This window comes from Rousettus aegyptiacus, unplaced genomic scaffold, assembly GCF_014176215.1.
Source record: "Rousettus aegyptiacus isolate mRouAeg1 unplaced genomic scaffold, mRouAeg1.p scaffold_m13_p_10, whole genome shotgun sequence".
Taxonomy (NCBI): Eukaryota; Metazoa; Chordata; class Mammalia; order Chiroptera; family Pteropodidae; genus Rousettus; species Rousettus aegyptiacus.
The window spans coordinates 35,739,086-35,753,875 of record NW_023416285.1 but is presented as its reverse complement, the minus strand read 5'-3'; the positions used below and the strand labels follow the sequence as shown (position 1 = coordinate 35,753,875).

Here is a 14,790-nt window from a genome sequence, read left to right as displayed (position 1 = left end):
ATATGTGTTAGCGCAACAGAAATTTTTATATATTTAATGTACATACATTACTTTGATTAAAAAATAAAGGGCTAGTAATTATGGCCCATTTTATTTGTGAGCTAACCCTGTGTGTATGGTCGGATCATTGTGGTTGTGGTAGGCATGGAGAGTGATAGGTTTGGAAGGGTGCCATAATGATTCTGCAGATTGATTAGGAAAAAGGGGACTATAAAGGAAGCCAATCACAGCTTTTTACTCAAAAAGAGTGTTAGAGCAGTGAGGGGAGAGAGAAGACAAAGGAACAAGGACGAGAGAAATGTCATCCAGCAAAAACAAGAACTAACAGTTTTTTAAATTTCTCCTCATCAATGCTATAGGTGCAGGTGTTTATAAAACAATCCAGAAGCCAACTAACAACTCAGGATGCCTCAGATGGCACTCTGTGGAAGCAAAGAAGACAACCTTCTTAGTTTGTTTTTTTTTTCCCAGTGTGATTAGGATAAAGAACACTGAATACATGATTTAAATAGTCTAAGGAATTTCAAACTTCATATGCTATATGTATTTTCTGTTAATCTTCTCCGATCACTTATGATACACATGCTAGCAAAAGTCTGATTTCAGACCTACTTGTCTGCTTTTTCGGCTAAATTCCAATAAGAGATTGGAGACAAGGAGGTGTAAAGTAAGAGGGGCAGTGGATAATATAAAATAAAATTAATTGTCTAAGAAACTCATAGAAAGTTAAATTGGTACAGATGGTACATTTATACCTCTCTAGTACTTAATTCCATTCTTCTTTGTACTATAGTGTTCAATAATAAAGTTATCTAATGAATACTACATATATATATATTATGTTTTTATTCAGTTATCAAAAGATCTTAAAACAGTAAATACATTACCTGTGTTTTTGGTCAAGTATCTTGCTATTGCTAGGCTCTGATGAAGAGTAAGTCCATTGACTTCCAAAATGGGGATTTTGCCAAATGGAATTGCTTAAAACAAAATGAGCAAAGAGTCAACTTCTATAACAAAATTAAGAGTTATAATACTACATTTTTACTGATAATTGTGGAAATAAGGCTTGATTTTTAAAGTCATGGAATTCTTGAAAATTTATTCTTTAAAAATTTTATTTTTATTTTTTTGATTACAGTTGACATACATTATATTAGTTTCAGGTGTACAGCACTGTGCTTAGACATTTATATAACTTCTGAAGTGATCACTCCGATAAATCCAATATTCTTCTGACACTATACATAGTTATTACAATATACTGACTATATTCCCCATGCCATACTCTACATCCCCATGACTATTTTATAACTACCAATTTGTACTTCTTAATCCCCTCCCCCATTCACCCACCCCTACCCCTGCAATCTGACAGCCATCAAAATGCTCTCTGTATCTATGAGCTTGTTTCTCTTTTGTTTGTTCATTCATCCTGTTCTCTAGATTCCACATATAAGTAGAATCATATGATATTTTCTTTCTCTGTCTGACTTACTCCAGTCAGCACAATACCCTCTAGGTCCATCCATGTTCCTGTAGATGGCAAGATTTCATTTTTCTGAGTGTGACTGAATAACATTCCATTGTATACATGTACCACTTCTTCTCCATTTATTTGCTGATGGACACCTAGGTTGCCTCCTTTTCTTGGCTACTGTAAATAATGCTGCAATGAACACATGGATGCACATGTCCCTTCAAAGTAGTGTTTCGGGTTTCTTCTGATAAATACCCAGAGGTGGAATTACTGTATGCTTCTTTGTCTCTTGTTACAGCCTTCGTTTAAAGTTTATTTTGTCAAGTATAAGTATTGCTACCCTAACTTTTTGTTTGTTTCCATTTTCGTGGAATATCTTTTTTCCTCCCTTAGTTTCAGTCTGTGTGTATCTTTCGATCTGAAGTGAGTCTCTTGCAGGCAGCACATGTAAGGGTTTTGTTTTCTGATCCGTATCTCATCCTATGTCTTTTAATTGGAGCATTAATCCATTTACATGTAAATTGTTGATAGATATGTACTTACTACCATTTCATAGTTTTTTCTTCTTAGAAAAGTCCCTTTAACATTTCTTATAGTACTGGTTTGGTGGTGATGAACTCCTTTAGCTTTTTCTTGTCCGGAAAGCTATCTGTCCTTTGATTCTAAATGATAGCTTTGCTGAATAGAATAATCTTGGTTATAGGCCCTTGAATATTTTATGCTAATCCTTTCTGGCTTGCAAAGTTTCTGCTGAGAAATCAGCTGACGGTCGGTCTTATGGCAGCTCCCTTGTAGGTAACTAATTGCTTTTCTCTTGCTGCTTTTAAGATTCTCTGTCTTTTACCTTTGGCATTTTAATTATGATGTGTCTTGGTGTGGATCTGTTTGGGTTCATCTTGTTTGGGACTCTCTGTGCTTCCTGAGCTGGTATGCCTATTTTCTTAAGGAAATTTTCCATCATTATTTCTTCAAATAGGTTTTCAATCCCTTGCTCTCTCTTCTTTCTTTCTGGTACTCTTGATGTTGTTGCACTTGATCTTGTCCCAGAGGTCCTTTAAACTATCCCCTCCTTTTTTCTTGTTATTGTTCTGATTGGGCATTTTCTACTACCTTATTTTCCAAATCGTTGATTTGATTTTCTGCTTCATCTAATCTATTGTTGATTCTCTCTAATATATTCTTTATTTCAGTTATTGCGTTCTTCATTTCTGCCTGGTTATTTTTTATATTTCCTATCTTTTTGTTGAAGTTCTCATTAAAATAATTGAGCATCCTTACAACCATTGTTTTGAATTCCGCATCTGGTAGTTTGCTTGTCTCCATATTGTTCAGTTATTTTTCTGGAGCTTTGTTCTGTTCTTTCATTTGAGACATGTTTCTTTGTCTCTCCATTTTGGCTTCTACTTGTGTTTGTTTCTATATATTAGGTAATGCTGCTATGTCTCCCAGTCTTAGTAAAATGACCTTATGTAGTACGTGTCCTCTGAGACCCAGTCACACAGTCTCTCTGGTCACCTGGTCACCCAGGTGATTCTCAATGATGGTTATCCCTTGTGTGACTTCTGTGTGCCCCCGTGTTACAATTGAGCCTTGGTTGCTGTTTGCACGCCAATGGGAGGGACTGACCCTCAGGCAGATTGGTTGTGAGGACTGGCCATGACCAGTGGAGGACCTATTGTGCATGGGCTGACCATGCAGAGCAGAATTTGCTTTAGCAGGGCTCTGATGCCTTTCCAGTCTGCCCTTTAGGAGTGGCTTTTGCGGAGGTGAATGGATGGTGCCCTAGTGTGGTCTAAAGGTGGCCACCAGTTGTCTTTATTCAGGGGCCTCTTGGGAAGGGCTCTGTTGCAGGCTGAGGTCACTGCCTGTGTCTTCCACAGGAGCTACAAAGTGATCTGCAGATGGTTCCCATTTGTGCTGACTTGGAGGTGCCTCGGAGGGGCTAAGGTGTGAACTGAGGTTGGCTACTGCTAGTGCCGGGCTTGGGGTTGCTTAGCGAGAGGTGCAGGGCACATTAAGGCCAGATGCTGCTTGTTTGGTGTTTGCAAATCTGTGACAGATTTTAGGAAAGTTCAGCATGAGCCAAGACAGGCCATTTGTATAGAAAAGCCACTGGAAGCATCTTGGGTGAGTCCTTAAGTTGAGTGGGGCATGGGCTTATGGAATCAGCAGGGCAGGACAACCAGTTGTTAGCTAGGTTGATAGAAACTCAAATATGGCAGCCACCTGCATCTGCATGCTGCGAGGGGAGGAGGGTTCAACAAAGGAACAATGGCTTCTGCCAGCATTTCTGTCTTAGAAAAAGCTGCTTCTCCAGCCCTTTCCCTGAATCCATACATGCTAGCTCTTCCCAACATGTCCCTGGCATCTTTCGAGCTGCTGCACCAGCTTTGGAGCTTAGAGTGATGAATGAATCCATCAGTGAGTAAGTTTGTGTGTGGGCCTTTTAAGAAGAGTGCCTGGAACTTACTCAGCCACAATCTTTGCTGGTTTTCATGGCTAGAAGTAGTGGAGACTTCTCTTACTGGCACTGGAAACCTAGGCTGGGGATCCTAGCGTGGGGTTAGTTAGGACCCTTTATGCCTCAAGGGAGACCTCTGGAGCCAAGACATTCCTCCCAATTTTTAACCGCTATGTGGGAGTGTGGGACCAGCCCATTCCATGTCTCTGCCCCTCCTACCAGTCCTGAGGTGGCTTTTATGTATGTCTTTAGTTATAGAACTTCTGTTCAGTTAGACCTCAGGTATTCTCAATGGTGGTTGTTCTGTAGTTTAATTGTAATTTTAATGTGGTTGTAAATGGAAGCAAGCACAGCATTTACCTGTACTGCCATCCTGACTGGAGCCTTGACTATTTATTCTAAAAGGGATGTTAAGCACCCTCTAGTGGAATCTTTACATTTTATAAGTTTAAAAAAAAAAACCAGTTGCTTGTTACAAGAAGATCTGCTATAGTTAGTGACAGTACAAAGTCTAAAATCCAGGTTAACAGTGATACCCTGTATTACACTATATATTTTCATACATTTATGTATACTTACTACTTAATTTCTAAAAAACAAACAAACAAACAAAAAGAACCCTTTCTTTTAAATCTTAATTTTGGTGGCCTCAATCAAGGATCACATTAATTATTCTTTAAAACCATAATCTGAGAAATATGGAAAGTTTGACATATATTGAGTTATAGTAAGAATTTTGGCAAAATTCTTTTTTTGATGAGGGACTATTTGAAGTCTATAGTAAGGCAGCAAGCACATTTGTACAAATATAAGACAGATTCATAGCAGATGTTATATTAATATTTTATCTGTAATTTCTACTCTGTTTTGTTATTTAAACCTATTATATTTTTGTCAGAAAGCAGTAATATTTGTCATAAAAAATTCTCAATTGCAGATAAATAGAAATAATTCTACCACATAATTAGAACTACTTTAATATTTTAATTGTTTTCCCATACGCATTAAAAAAACAATTATAGTGTATATAATTGGGCTTTTACACAAAAGATATAAATTTTTATCCTCTTTAATCATTTATGTGTTGGATCTCTGTTAAAGTATTTGAAACTATATCCTGACCATATTGAATTTTAAGATCCCTTCAACTATATAAAAATACTAAGAAAATGCAGCAATTCCATTTTCAATAACATAATAAAAATTAAGGTAGAATAAGTTATAAGGCATTCAAAGAACTTATATCTAAAAACTAAAAGGCAGAATTTGTTATATGTAGCATCTTCACAACTTGCTATTCATCTCAACTTAATTAGTGGGCAAAATTAATGTTCACCTATTTTAGGTTCGCAGAATTAAAAACCCATATACAAATTCTGATATCAGGAGAAATGTTTGGATTTTAATGGCAAAGTTTCTTGCAAACAGAAAAATAAAATATTCTGTCACACCAGAGAAGAATTCTCTCATAAGAAAAAAGAATAATTTCAAGGGCAAAGACTTTTAAGGAACTCATGCTTCCAAAAGGCATATAACAATATTTATTGCTAATACACCATCTATCATGGTACTATTGTTGTTGGCATTCTCTAGTGCAAAAAACTTGGCCCTTGGTATTAAACTGACCTGTGTTTGAAAATCAACTCTGCCATGCTAGGGCTATGAACCTGGAAAAATGACCTAAACTCTGTGTGTTTCAGTTATCTCAATATAAAATAGAATCAAAAATGCATTTCATATAGGCATGCTAGAGAAATTAAAATAGAATCTGCAGAGAGTCTTCAAGTCAAGGGTTGTTTTCTTTAACTTTATCTTTATGTGAATTTGTAATAATCCAGTCATCAATATGTGAAGTTTAGATATATAATTAATATTTAGTTAGTATTTCTAGGCAATGTGGCAAGCATCTAGAGGATGACTTACAATTTACTGGGAACCCCACACTGTTGTTTGTTTAATATAATAATATTTCTAATTCTTCCTCATTGTCGTAAGTGCTAAGTATCATGTTTTGATTGGGTTTTTCCATTTGCTCTTTCCTCTAATCAAACAGATTCCAATTTTGTTTGTATATCCACCCATCTCTCATATAGTCACATGCATAATGAAAATTCATTCCATCCCCCAAATTCAAGGGAAACTAGATGGTTCTAAGGTCCATCTCATCTCCTTTGCCAGTGACTGACTCAGAAATGGACATTTGACCCAATTTGAGCCAGTAAGACACGAGAAATTTGCCGAGGTCTTCTGGAACAGTTTTTCTTCATTCTTCTGAGAACACTTAAGGAAGCAGTCTCTTTCACTTACCCTTTCTCATATATCCTCTCAATATTGCTGTTCAATGCTGTGAGGCTGGAATTGTAGCACACATATTGTTACCAGCCTCATGATGCAGCCAGCACACAGAGAAGGAAAAATGGATATACCCAGCCTTTGAAAACTGTTCTACTTCTGGATTTTCAGTTATATGGTACAATTTGTTTCCTTATTATTCAAGCCATTTGAGTTTGGTTTTCTATTAGAGTGGTATAGCTGATCTGCTCAACAAAACATTATAAGATATCTGTAGCAAGTTTATCCATTTCCAATTTTAAGAATATTGACTTCAGTATTCCCCCATTTCAACTCTTCTGACAAAACTTCATATTGGTTTATCTTTTTATTTTCTTTCTGTGATGTTTGTATTTTCACCTCGAACAGGAAATTCTCTGGGTCACATAGCATTTATTTAATTTGTCTGACTGCTACTTCTCAATATAAAGCTACATGAGATTAAAAAAGAACTTTATTTTTTATTTTCCTGAGGAAAGACAAAAATTCTGGAAACATATTTTACCTACATTTTCGTCAACTTTTATTTGTACTACTTACTTGGTTTGATTTCAGGCCAATCAGCTTGTTCTATTCTGTGGTCTTCATATTTTATGTCGAAATATGCAAATATATAACGAATAATTTCTGCTCTCCCCCTCATATTAAAATAAGTGAGTTTATAGTTTGGCATGGTATAAGTCTGGAAAGAGGAAAATGGAGGAATTATTTTTACAGCCCTCTAGAAATTTTTCAACATTTTTCTTTGGGGACATTTTGAAAACTTTATGACATCTTTTGAGATAACCAGAGGTATTAGAGGATATTTTAAAACCAGAATTATAAATCACAACTCTAATAACATATGGGAATGACTTGAAATAAGATCATGACTCTCTTTTTAAGAACTAGCTGGAACATTCCAGAGAAATAACCAAATTCAAATTTTATTCATAAAAAGACTTTAGAGTAAGAAGTTATCTGCACAACTACCTTCAGAAGATGGAGTCAAAAACTTTTCATTTTAAGACGTTTTTGTCTGCCTTTAGTCACTTGTAATAGATGGTATTTGACATTTGGATTGTTGTTTGTTTTGCTGATATAGCTGAGTTCGTGAGGACAGCTGGGTAAGGATTGCAAAAGCAGGATACAACAAGAGGAACATGAGACAGCCTTGCCAACCTGTCTTTTCCTCTCTTCCCTCTCCCATGGCTTTTCCCTCTAGGAATCAAAGGCTTAGGGAAACATTGCTTTTTTCTTTCTTACTGATCCGTGCTGCCGGGTTTATAGGGGTGCTTGCACCATACAAACAAACCTGATCTTGGGGACCTCTGCTGAGATGGGACAGTGGTGAACATATTCTTCCATTCCCTCTGTAGAGGAGCAAGGAAGAAAAACTGCAAACTTTTCTTACATTTCGGAGCATTTGCTAATACTAGCTATATTGGTTAGATATATGTCATTTTAATTTTGTGTTTTCTGTGATTTGTATTATTTCATTTCTGTTTTTAATAAATAATTATTTTAAGCACCGTATTGTAATTTTATAATATTTAGGTGACTGAGCAAGAAACATTTTCATTTGAAATTCAGTTTTCCATTTAGTTACTGTGTATCTTTGGGTTAGCCAACAAAATCTCACTGAATTTCAAAGCACACTTTTTATAAATAAAGATACTAATATGGATGTGGAGATTTAATGAGGTAATACATGTAAGCGTATAGCACAATGCTACACACTTAATAATTATTAGCTATTAATAACAACTTTAAAATGGTTTTATAGTGAATAATAAACTGTGAATACAGAACACTAAAAATAAATAATAATTATAATAATTACATAAATAAAAATCATAAATAACAATTTATTTGAAGTGGCAAGTTTAAATATTTTATTCTCTACTAAGGATGTCTTTCAAAGATATTAATGGATAAAAGAAAATTTGGGCTTAAGCCGCAAACAAAGTCCCATCTGAAATCACATCACAAGAAAGATCAAACGAATCATAAAAAGCTCGATCGCCACGTTCATATTTCAAGTTCATGCCTTCATGGTGTCTATCTGTGGAGAGGATGACTGGAAATAACTGTCAGATTGCCTATCTAGATACCCTGAGGATCCAGGAAATGATGGTGAAGGTGATTCCTAACAAATCCATTTATTGGGACCTGGGTTTTCTATGTCTGGATGTTGTGGCATGCAGGTGGTTCTCCTTGTTAGGAACGGAGAGTTACTCCAATCATTCTGGGCTCTCTCCCATTCCTGCTATCCAGTCCAGTCACCACCCAAGTGAAATGTGGTACATGCCACACATATCAATATGAGAGGAAATGTTCTCAGTAGAGAGAAGAATTCACTAGACTAAACTAATGAAAATTCCAAGATTTACAGTCCTAAATTCCTTTGGGGGAGAAATATGCACACAGGGAGTTCAAATTTGGGGGACTAAATAAAGTGCTCGTCAGAACAATGAGACTTTTCAAGTTCCTTAAAAATATTAAACTTATAAATAAAAAGTGGGAAATATTGACTGCATAAAAAATGGTAAATAAAATAGTAAAGTAGTAAGTTTCCTTCTGAAAAAAAAAACATTTTACATAATCATAATAAAGGGGAAATTCTTATCTGGCAAATATAAAGCACGATTGTTATAGTACCTGATCTATTTGCTTTAAACCTCAAAAGAACAAAAAAAATTCTTCAGAGTGGGGAAAGTATCATTTTTAGTTGCAGTTTCTGTTTATAAAGCATTTAAAATTGATTTTTGTTATAGGTCACAATAATGAAATCATATATTTTTTCTTATAAAAATATCTATATAGATTCATATATGTCAATTATGGTTAACATTAAAAAATTAAACATATAACCATTTCTCATTTGATGAAATGCCACATAACTCTCAGTGCCTAACTCCTGAATTCTGTGTGAAAACAAAGGAATTGTTTGTTGCTAATTTGCAAAATCATGCTATTTTATATTGCATTTTACTCAAGTAAAGAAGATATTTAATAATTATTAGCACTGGTTGATAGTTATCTATATTTCTCTGTAAATATATCTTTAAATCTGAGATTTGGCTCAGGCTCATGAACATCTGACAAATGCTTATCTTCTAGACCACACTTTCAACAATTGTAACTTATTAACGAAGCTGTACTTGCCATTACATTCCTGTAGTCACTTGTATAATTACATTTTCTATGGAGCAAAGTCTGGTTTCTTTATTGTTACAGCTACAAAGTCCCAAACTTGAAGATTTTTGTTTTTCAGAGTATATGTGCACATTTTTATAACAAGAAAAAATAAGTAGATGTAAATGTAGTTGGAAATATTTACTGATTCTAACAGTCCTTTCTATATTTTATAAAGCTTTTGCATAAAAACTAACATTAGGTAAATATTTATATGGCCAATTAAAATAGTTAAAGAAATTTACAATAAGGGCTGAAGATATGTGTAGAAGATAGTGTCTAGGAGAATATATTCTCCCCTTTTATTGCATTTAGTATTATATCTCTGTTATAATAATCTCACTTTATTAATGCCTTTATTTTGTGAGGATGATGGACTAAAAGGAGGAAGGTAAAACATATCCCACGCCCTGAGAAGGGATGCAGTGAGGAATAAGTTCAAGGGCAGAGAATGTGGACGGTGAAGGGAATGTGCGATTTTGGAGTCACTCTTGCCACTTGCTACATGAATGGTCTTGGGCATTCACCTGGTCCTAGCTTTAGTCTCCTCGCCTGTAAAATGGTAAGGAAAATACTGTGTGTAAAGTACCAATACAGTGTTTGACACATAGTAAGAGGTGAAAAAGAAAAGAAAAGAGAAAAAGGGAGAGAGGAAAGGAGAGAGTTCCCAGCTTAGTAGAGGAGATAGTTCAGTTTTGTGATTTGGTTGGACTCAAATCCTCAAGATCATGTTCTTTGATAAACCTATCCTGCTGCAAGCACAAAAAAAAAAAAAAAAAAAAAAAAAAATTAAAAACTAAATATAAAAAGGAAATCTATAGTTAGGATTAAAAGAAAGATAAACTTTGGGCCAAAATAAACAGGAACAAAATTCAGTGAGCAATACTCCAAATTCTGAGAGAGGTGGTGCCCAGCAGGAGTTTAGCTCCTTCAGAATAAAGGAGAATGAAATCCTGCACACAAGATGGTGACTGGAGGAACGTACTGCCTGAAACTAGGATATTTCTATACATTTTTTTAAAAGGTCAAATTGCAAACCTCTAGTAAAACTGATAAAGAGAAAAATATGTGAAAAGTCACAAATAATTAATATTACATACAAAAAAGGTCACAACAGCAAAAAAAGCAGGTCATTAAAAATCATAAGCTAACACTACGAATAATTTAATGTCACTAAATCCAAATCCTTAGATGGGAAATTTTTGAGAAAGATATAAACTTACACAAATCAAAATGAAACTGAAAGCCTGCATTTAACAATAACAAATAAAGAAACCAAATTGGTAATTAGTTACACCCATCAGAGACACCAGGCCCAGGTGGTTTTACAGGTGAATTTTAGTTAATCTTCAAGGGAAAGGTAATCCTGTCTCTTATAAGTAGTTTCGGAGAACAGAAAAATGGAAAAAGATCAAAGATATTAAAAGAGGAAAGTTATAAACTAATCTTACTTATAAACATAGATATAAACAACCTAAATAACTTATTAGCTATTCAATTTTAGTAGTGTATAAAAAGAAATAAAATATAATGACAAGATAGGGTTTATCCCGCGAATGCAAGATGTTTCAACAACAATACACCTATCTATATAATATACTACATTAACAGATTATAAGGGAAAAACCATAAGTCATATGATCTCAGTAGATGCATATAAATGATTTTTTTTTAAAAAACCCATAAAATTAATCATTCATTTGTGATCAAAACTCTTAAAAAATGCTTAGCAAACTGAGAATAGAGGAAAACTCCCTAAACCTAGTAGAGCTCTACAAAAAATTTAGAACAAACATCGGACATAATGGAGAACCAATGGAAGCATTTTATTTAATGTCAGGAATTAAAAGAACCTCACTATTACTTTTCAACGTAGTCCTGGATGACCTAGTTACTTTAGTAAGATAAGACAATAAATGACATATGTAAGGAGTGGAAAAAGATAAAAAACTGTCCTTATTTGCAATCAAAAGTTATTGTCTATATTCAAAATCTAAGACAGTCTACCTATAAACCTGATCCTAAATTTCAAATGGAAATACTAAGGACAAAATTAGCCAAGACAAATCAAGAGAAGAGGCGAGGACTTGACCTACCAGACAGCAAGACTTACTTTAAAAACCTTGTATTCAGGTCATGTGATCTTTGTTCAGGACTGTTCAGACATACAGAAGTGCATAACATCTAGAAAACAGAATCTCAGATACCCGACAGACATGACATTACAGTGAGAACATGAAGGGACCAGAGGAAAATGCTTCTGAGACAAAAGAGGAAAAATATACTTAATTTGACCCCAACTTTACATAAAACATGCAAATAACATCCAAATGGATTAGAGACCTAAACATGATTTGACTGGCCTAGGCAAATTGCAATGTCATGCTAGTCTTTTATTTTCTGTTAGCTTCATTTCTAAGCCCTTCCACTGTCATTCTGTGTTAAGAATCCCATATAGGGAAAGCTGCACCTAAAACTAACCACTGGCTCCCTTCCGCTCCAAAGAAAGTCATGTGAAGTTCCTAATTCAGCAGACAAATAACAAGCCGTCTTAGAATTCTGTTTGAAAAATAAGATACACAGTTTCTCAAAAAAAACATATGAGTAATGACTAATAAATACCATGGATAGAAACTTTCACATGTGAACTCATATGAATGTAGCCATTAAATGCCAATCAAGATTTAGCTTTTATACATGCTAAACTGGTTTTGAAATTAAATCTTTTACATGGAATATAATGGTGTTTTGAAAAGTTCTTTCTTTTTCTTAGGTTTGTAACTCTTTTTACTTAATATAACAATGATACATTTTAGTGTAGTAGTTTGATAGTTTGCAGTAGTAGTAGTCTGATAAAATATAAACTATCATAATAAAACCATTTCATTTAACTAAACCAATACTCTCTTCTGTATATTGCTGTAAGAGAAGAGTGAAACATACTTTCAAAAATTCTACTGTTTGTGTCAGAAAAGTGACATCAATTTAAACTTATCTCTCTAGCAAGGGAGGCTAATGTTCAGTTTCTATGTCATGCACGTTAAAGATTTCAGTAGATAGCTGAAACAGGGATGGAATTTTTGGAGTAATTTTGATGGATAGGAAACTTATACATAAAGAATTATTAACCATTTTACAATAATCCAGAACCAAAGTGCTATTAATACTAATTTATTTTATTCATGAAAGTGTTGTTCTACATAAAGTCTTACTTATTACTAAATAAAAGGAAATTGGGAGTTCCAGATTTAGTTTAATATATTCCCATGAGTTTAAAGTATAAAAACAAAGATTACCTACGAATTTGCTCATGATTTTTTGCTACATGCAAACTTGCCCTGTAATAAATAGAGTATAATGTATGGACTCTCACTGAACAGACAATAATGTTTTGAAATGCAACAGCTTGATTCAGGCAGCAATCACCTGAGATGTTATTGTCTATATAGGAAATTCTTGTGTATATTGACATTAACAACACTGTATTATCTGCTAACAGCTGGCGCTAAAGAATACTGATTTCCCTCATTCACAGCACCCCTGAACATTTCCAGTTCGGTTCTGGAAAAGTTGTCAGGTTGTAGATAAATTGTAGGATGACAGAGAAATTTAAAGATCTTTGTTAATTGAGTAAGTTATGGACTTTAGTCAAACACTGGATGTTTAACTTTGAATTAGCAAGGCAAGATATCTATTTTCTTATCAAAGATCAACTAAATATTCATTTTAAATGGTTGCCTCACATTAAATCCAAAGCTAGAGGAAAAATTAAAACAGCCTTTGGTAGCTGTGAGTTCAAATTTCTACCCTGAGGTAAATGTCTTTAATGATGTTTGAAACTAAATGATGATAAAATGCAATTCTTGACAAAACATGGGGATGCTTCAACAAAATGAGCCTTAAAGAGATAGAAAATATTACAAATAAAGTTTCTGAACTTTTTTTTCTTTGCTTGCCAAAAAGAGCCCCTTCCTCGCAACGAAGTATTCAGTCTCCTACAGGTACAGGATTGGCATTTGTACAACCCAAGAGTGAGTACCCTCTTAGATTTTGTGTCCTAGGTGCCTCACTCACCTCACTTGCCTCATCCTGGTCCTCGTCCTGATTGAGAGGACTAATAGTAATAGCAATGGCCAAAATTTAATAAGCACTCACTATGTGCTCATCACTAAGCTAAGAATGTTTCATTCTTTCCCACAGAGACACAGCAAAGTCACCCATCATGTCCAACTTCCCTCTTTCTTCTAATAATAATAATACCTATTTTACATGGTGGTAAAGAAGAGTAAAATTCCTGAACTTTAAAGTAAAAAAAAAAAGAAAAAGAAAGTGAAGAACTATGAAATTCTCTACTGCTTCACATATTGTAAAAACATCAGTTGGGAAAATTCTGGAACAAGTAACAAACCCTAATTAGGACTGAATTCTTCCTCTGGTATTGACTGTGTTTTCGCCGTTAAAAGCCACTCAAAGCTCTTTTTAAAATCTCTTTAAATCTTTTAAAATCTCTTGTACCTACGTTTCTCTTAGAAATTACCATTTGATCTCCACTCAGCCACTAACACAGTCTCCAACTGACACAAGATCTGAGTAGCGAAATGTGTAAATAAGTCACAAGACAGTCTCTCAGTCACACACAGAATATGACAGCTATAAACATAAAACCTAAAGAGTGAAGACTATCTTGTTTCTTTATAGAGTTCAGTCATATCACTTACTTGTGCTGCGTCTCTGTGGAGTGTCTAGTATCTTCTACGTCTTTGTATGTGACTGCATCTTGGGTTTACATGATGAGTTAACTGACAATCACGAGCCAATGAGAGAAGCGACTTACTTCCTTGTAACTCTCTTTCTTCACTTCTTAGATGAAATATGACTGCCAAACAGTTTAAGCCTCAAAGACTTCTGGTTATTCTTGGTGTTTTATGGGATCTTGGTGTATGCATAACCTAACATATTTGCATACAGTTGGTAAAGTCCAAGTTATAGATGTGAAGTATGCCTATTGCTACTGTTATGGAACAAAAGGGGTCTATTTGCCAGTGTGTGAGTCAAAGGAGAGAGATGTGCAGGTTTGCAGCAAAGAAAGTAAAGATCTATTCCAGGGAGCTGCAGGTCCTGGAGACACAGGAGAGCTCATGCTCTTAACAACCTGACACCCCAGGTGTCTTTGGAGTATGGGTTAGATAGGGGAAAACCAGTCGTCATGGAAACGAAAGGAGTTGTGATAATTGATCAGTTCTGGAATCAGTCTGGCACCATCCTATCTGGTCCTGTGTCTGATGAGGTTGTTCTGTCTCACTAGGCCTGGAGCTGAAACAAATCTAAGGCTGTTATCCTT

The 14,790-nt window shown here is 34.8% G+C and overlaps 1 protein-coding gene across 1 annotated transcript in view; it reads right to left on the bottom strand.

Annotated features, from left to right (window-relative positions):
• Positions 1–14,203, bottom strand: part of HPGDS (hematopoietic prostaglandin D synthase) — a 29,252-nt gene extending 15,049 nt beyond the window's left edge. Inside the window, exons 1-3 of the mRNA XM_016144314.2 lie at positions 14,168–14,203; positions 6,813–6,954; positions 888–980 (exon numbers count right to left, since the gene is read on the bottom strand). Coding sequence (XP_015999800.2) covers positions 888–980; positions 6,813–6,945 — 226 coding nt within the window. The 5' untranslated portion in view covers positions 6,946–6,954; positions 14,168–14,203. The remainder of the gene's footprint in view (positions 1–887; positions 981–6,812; positions 6,955–14,167) is intronic.
• Between the last annotated feature and the right edge of the window lie 587 nt (positions 14,204–14,790).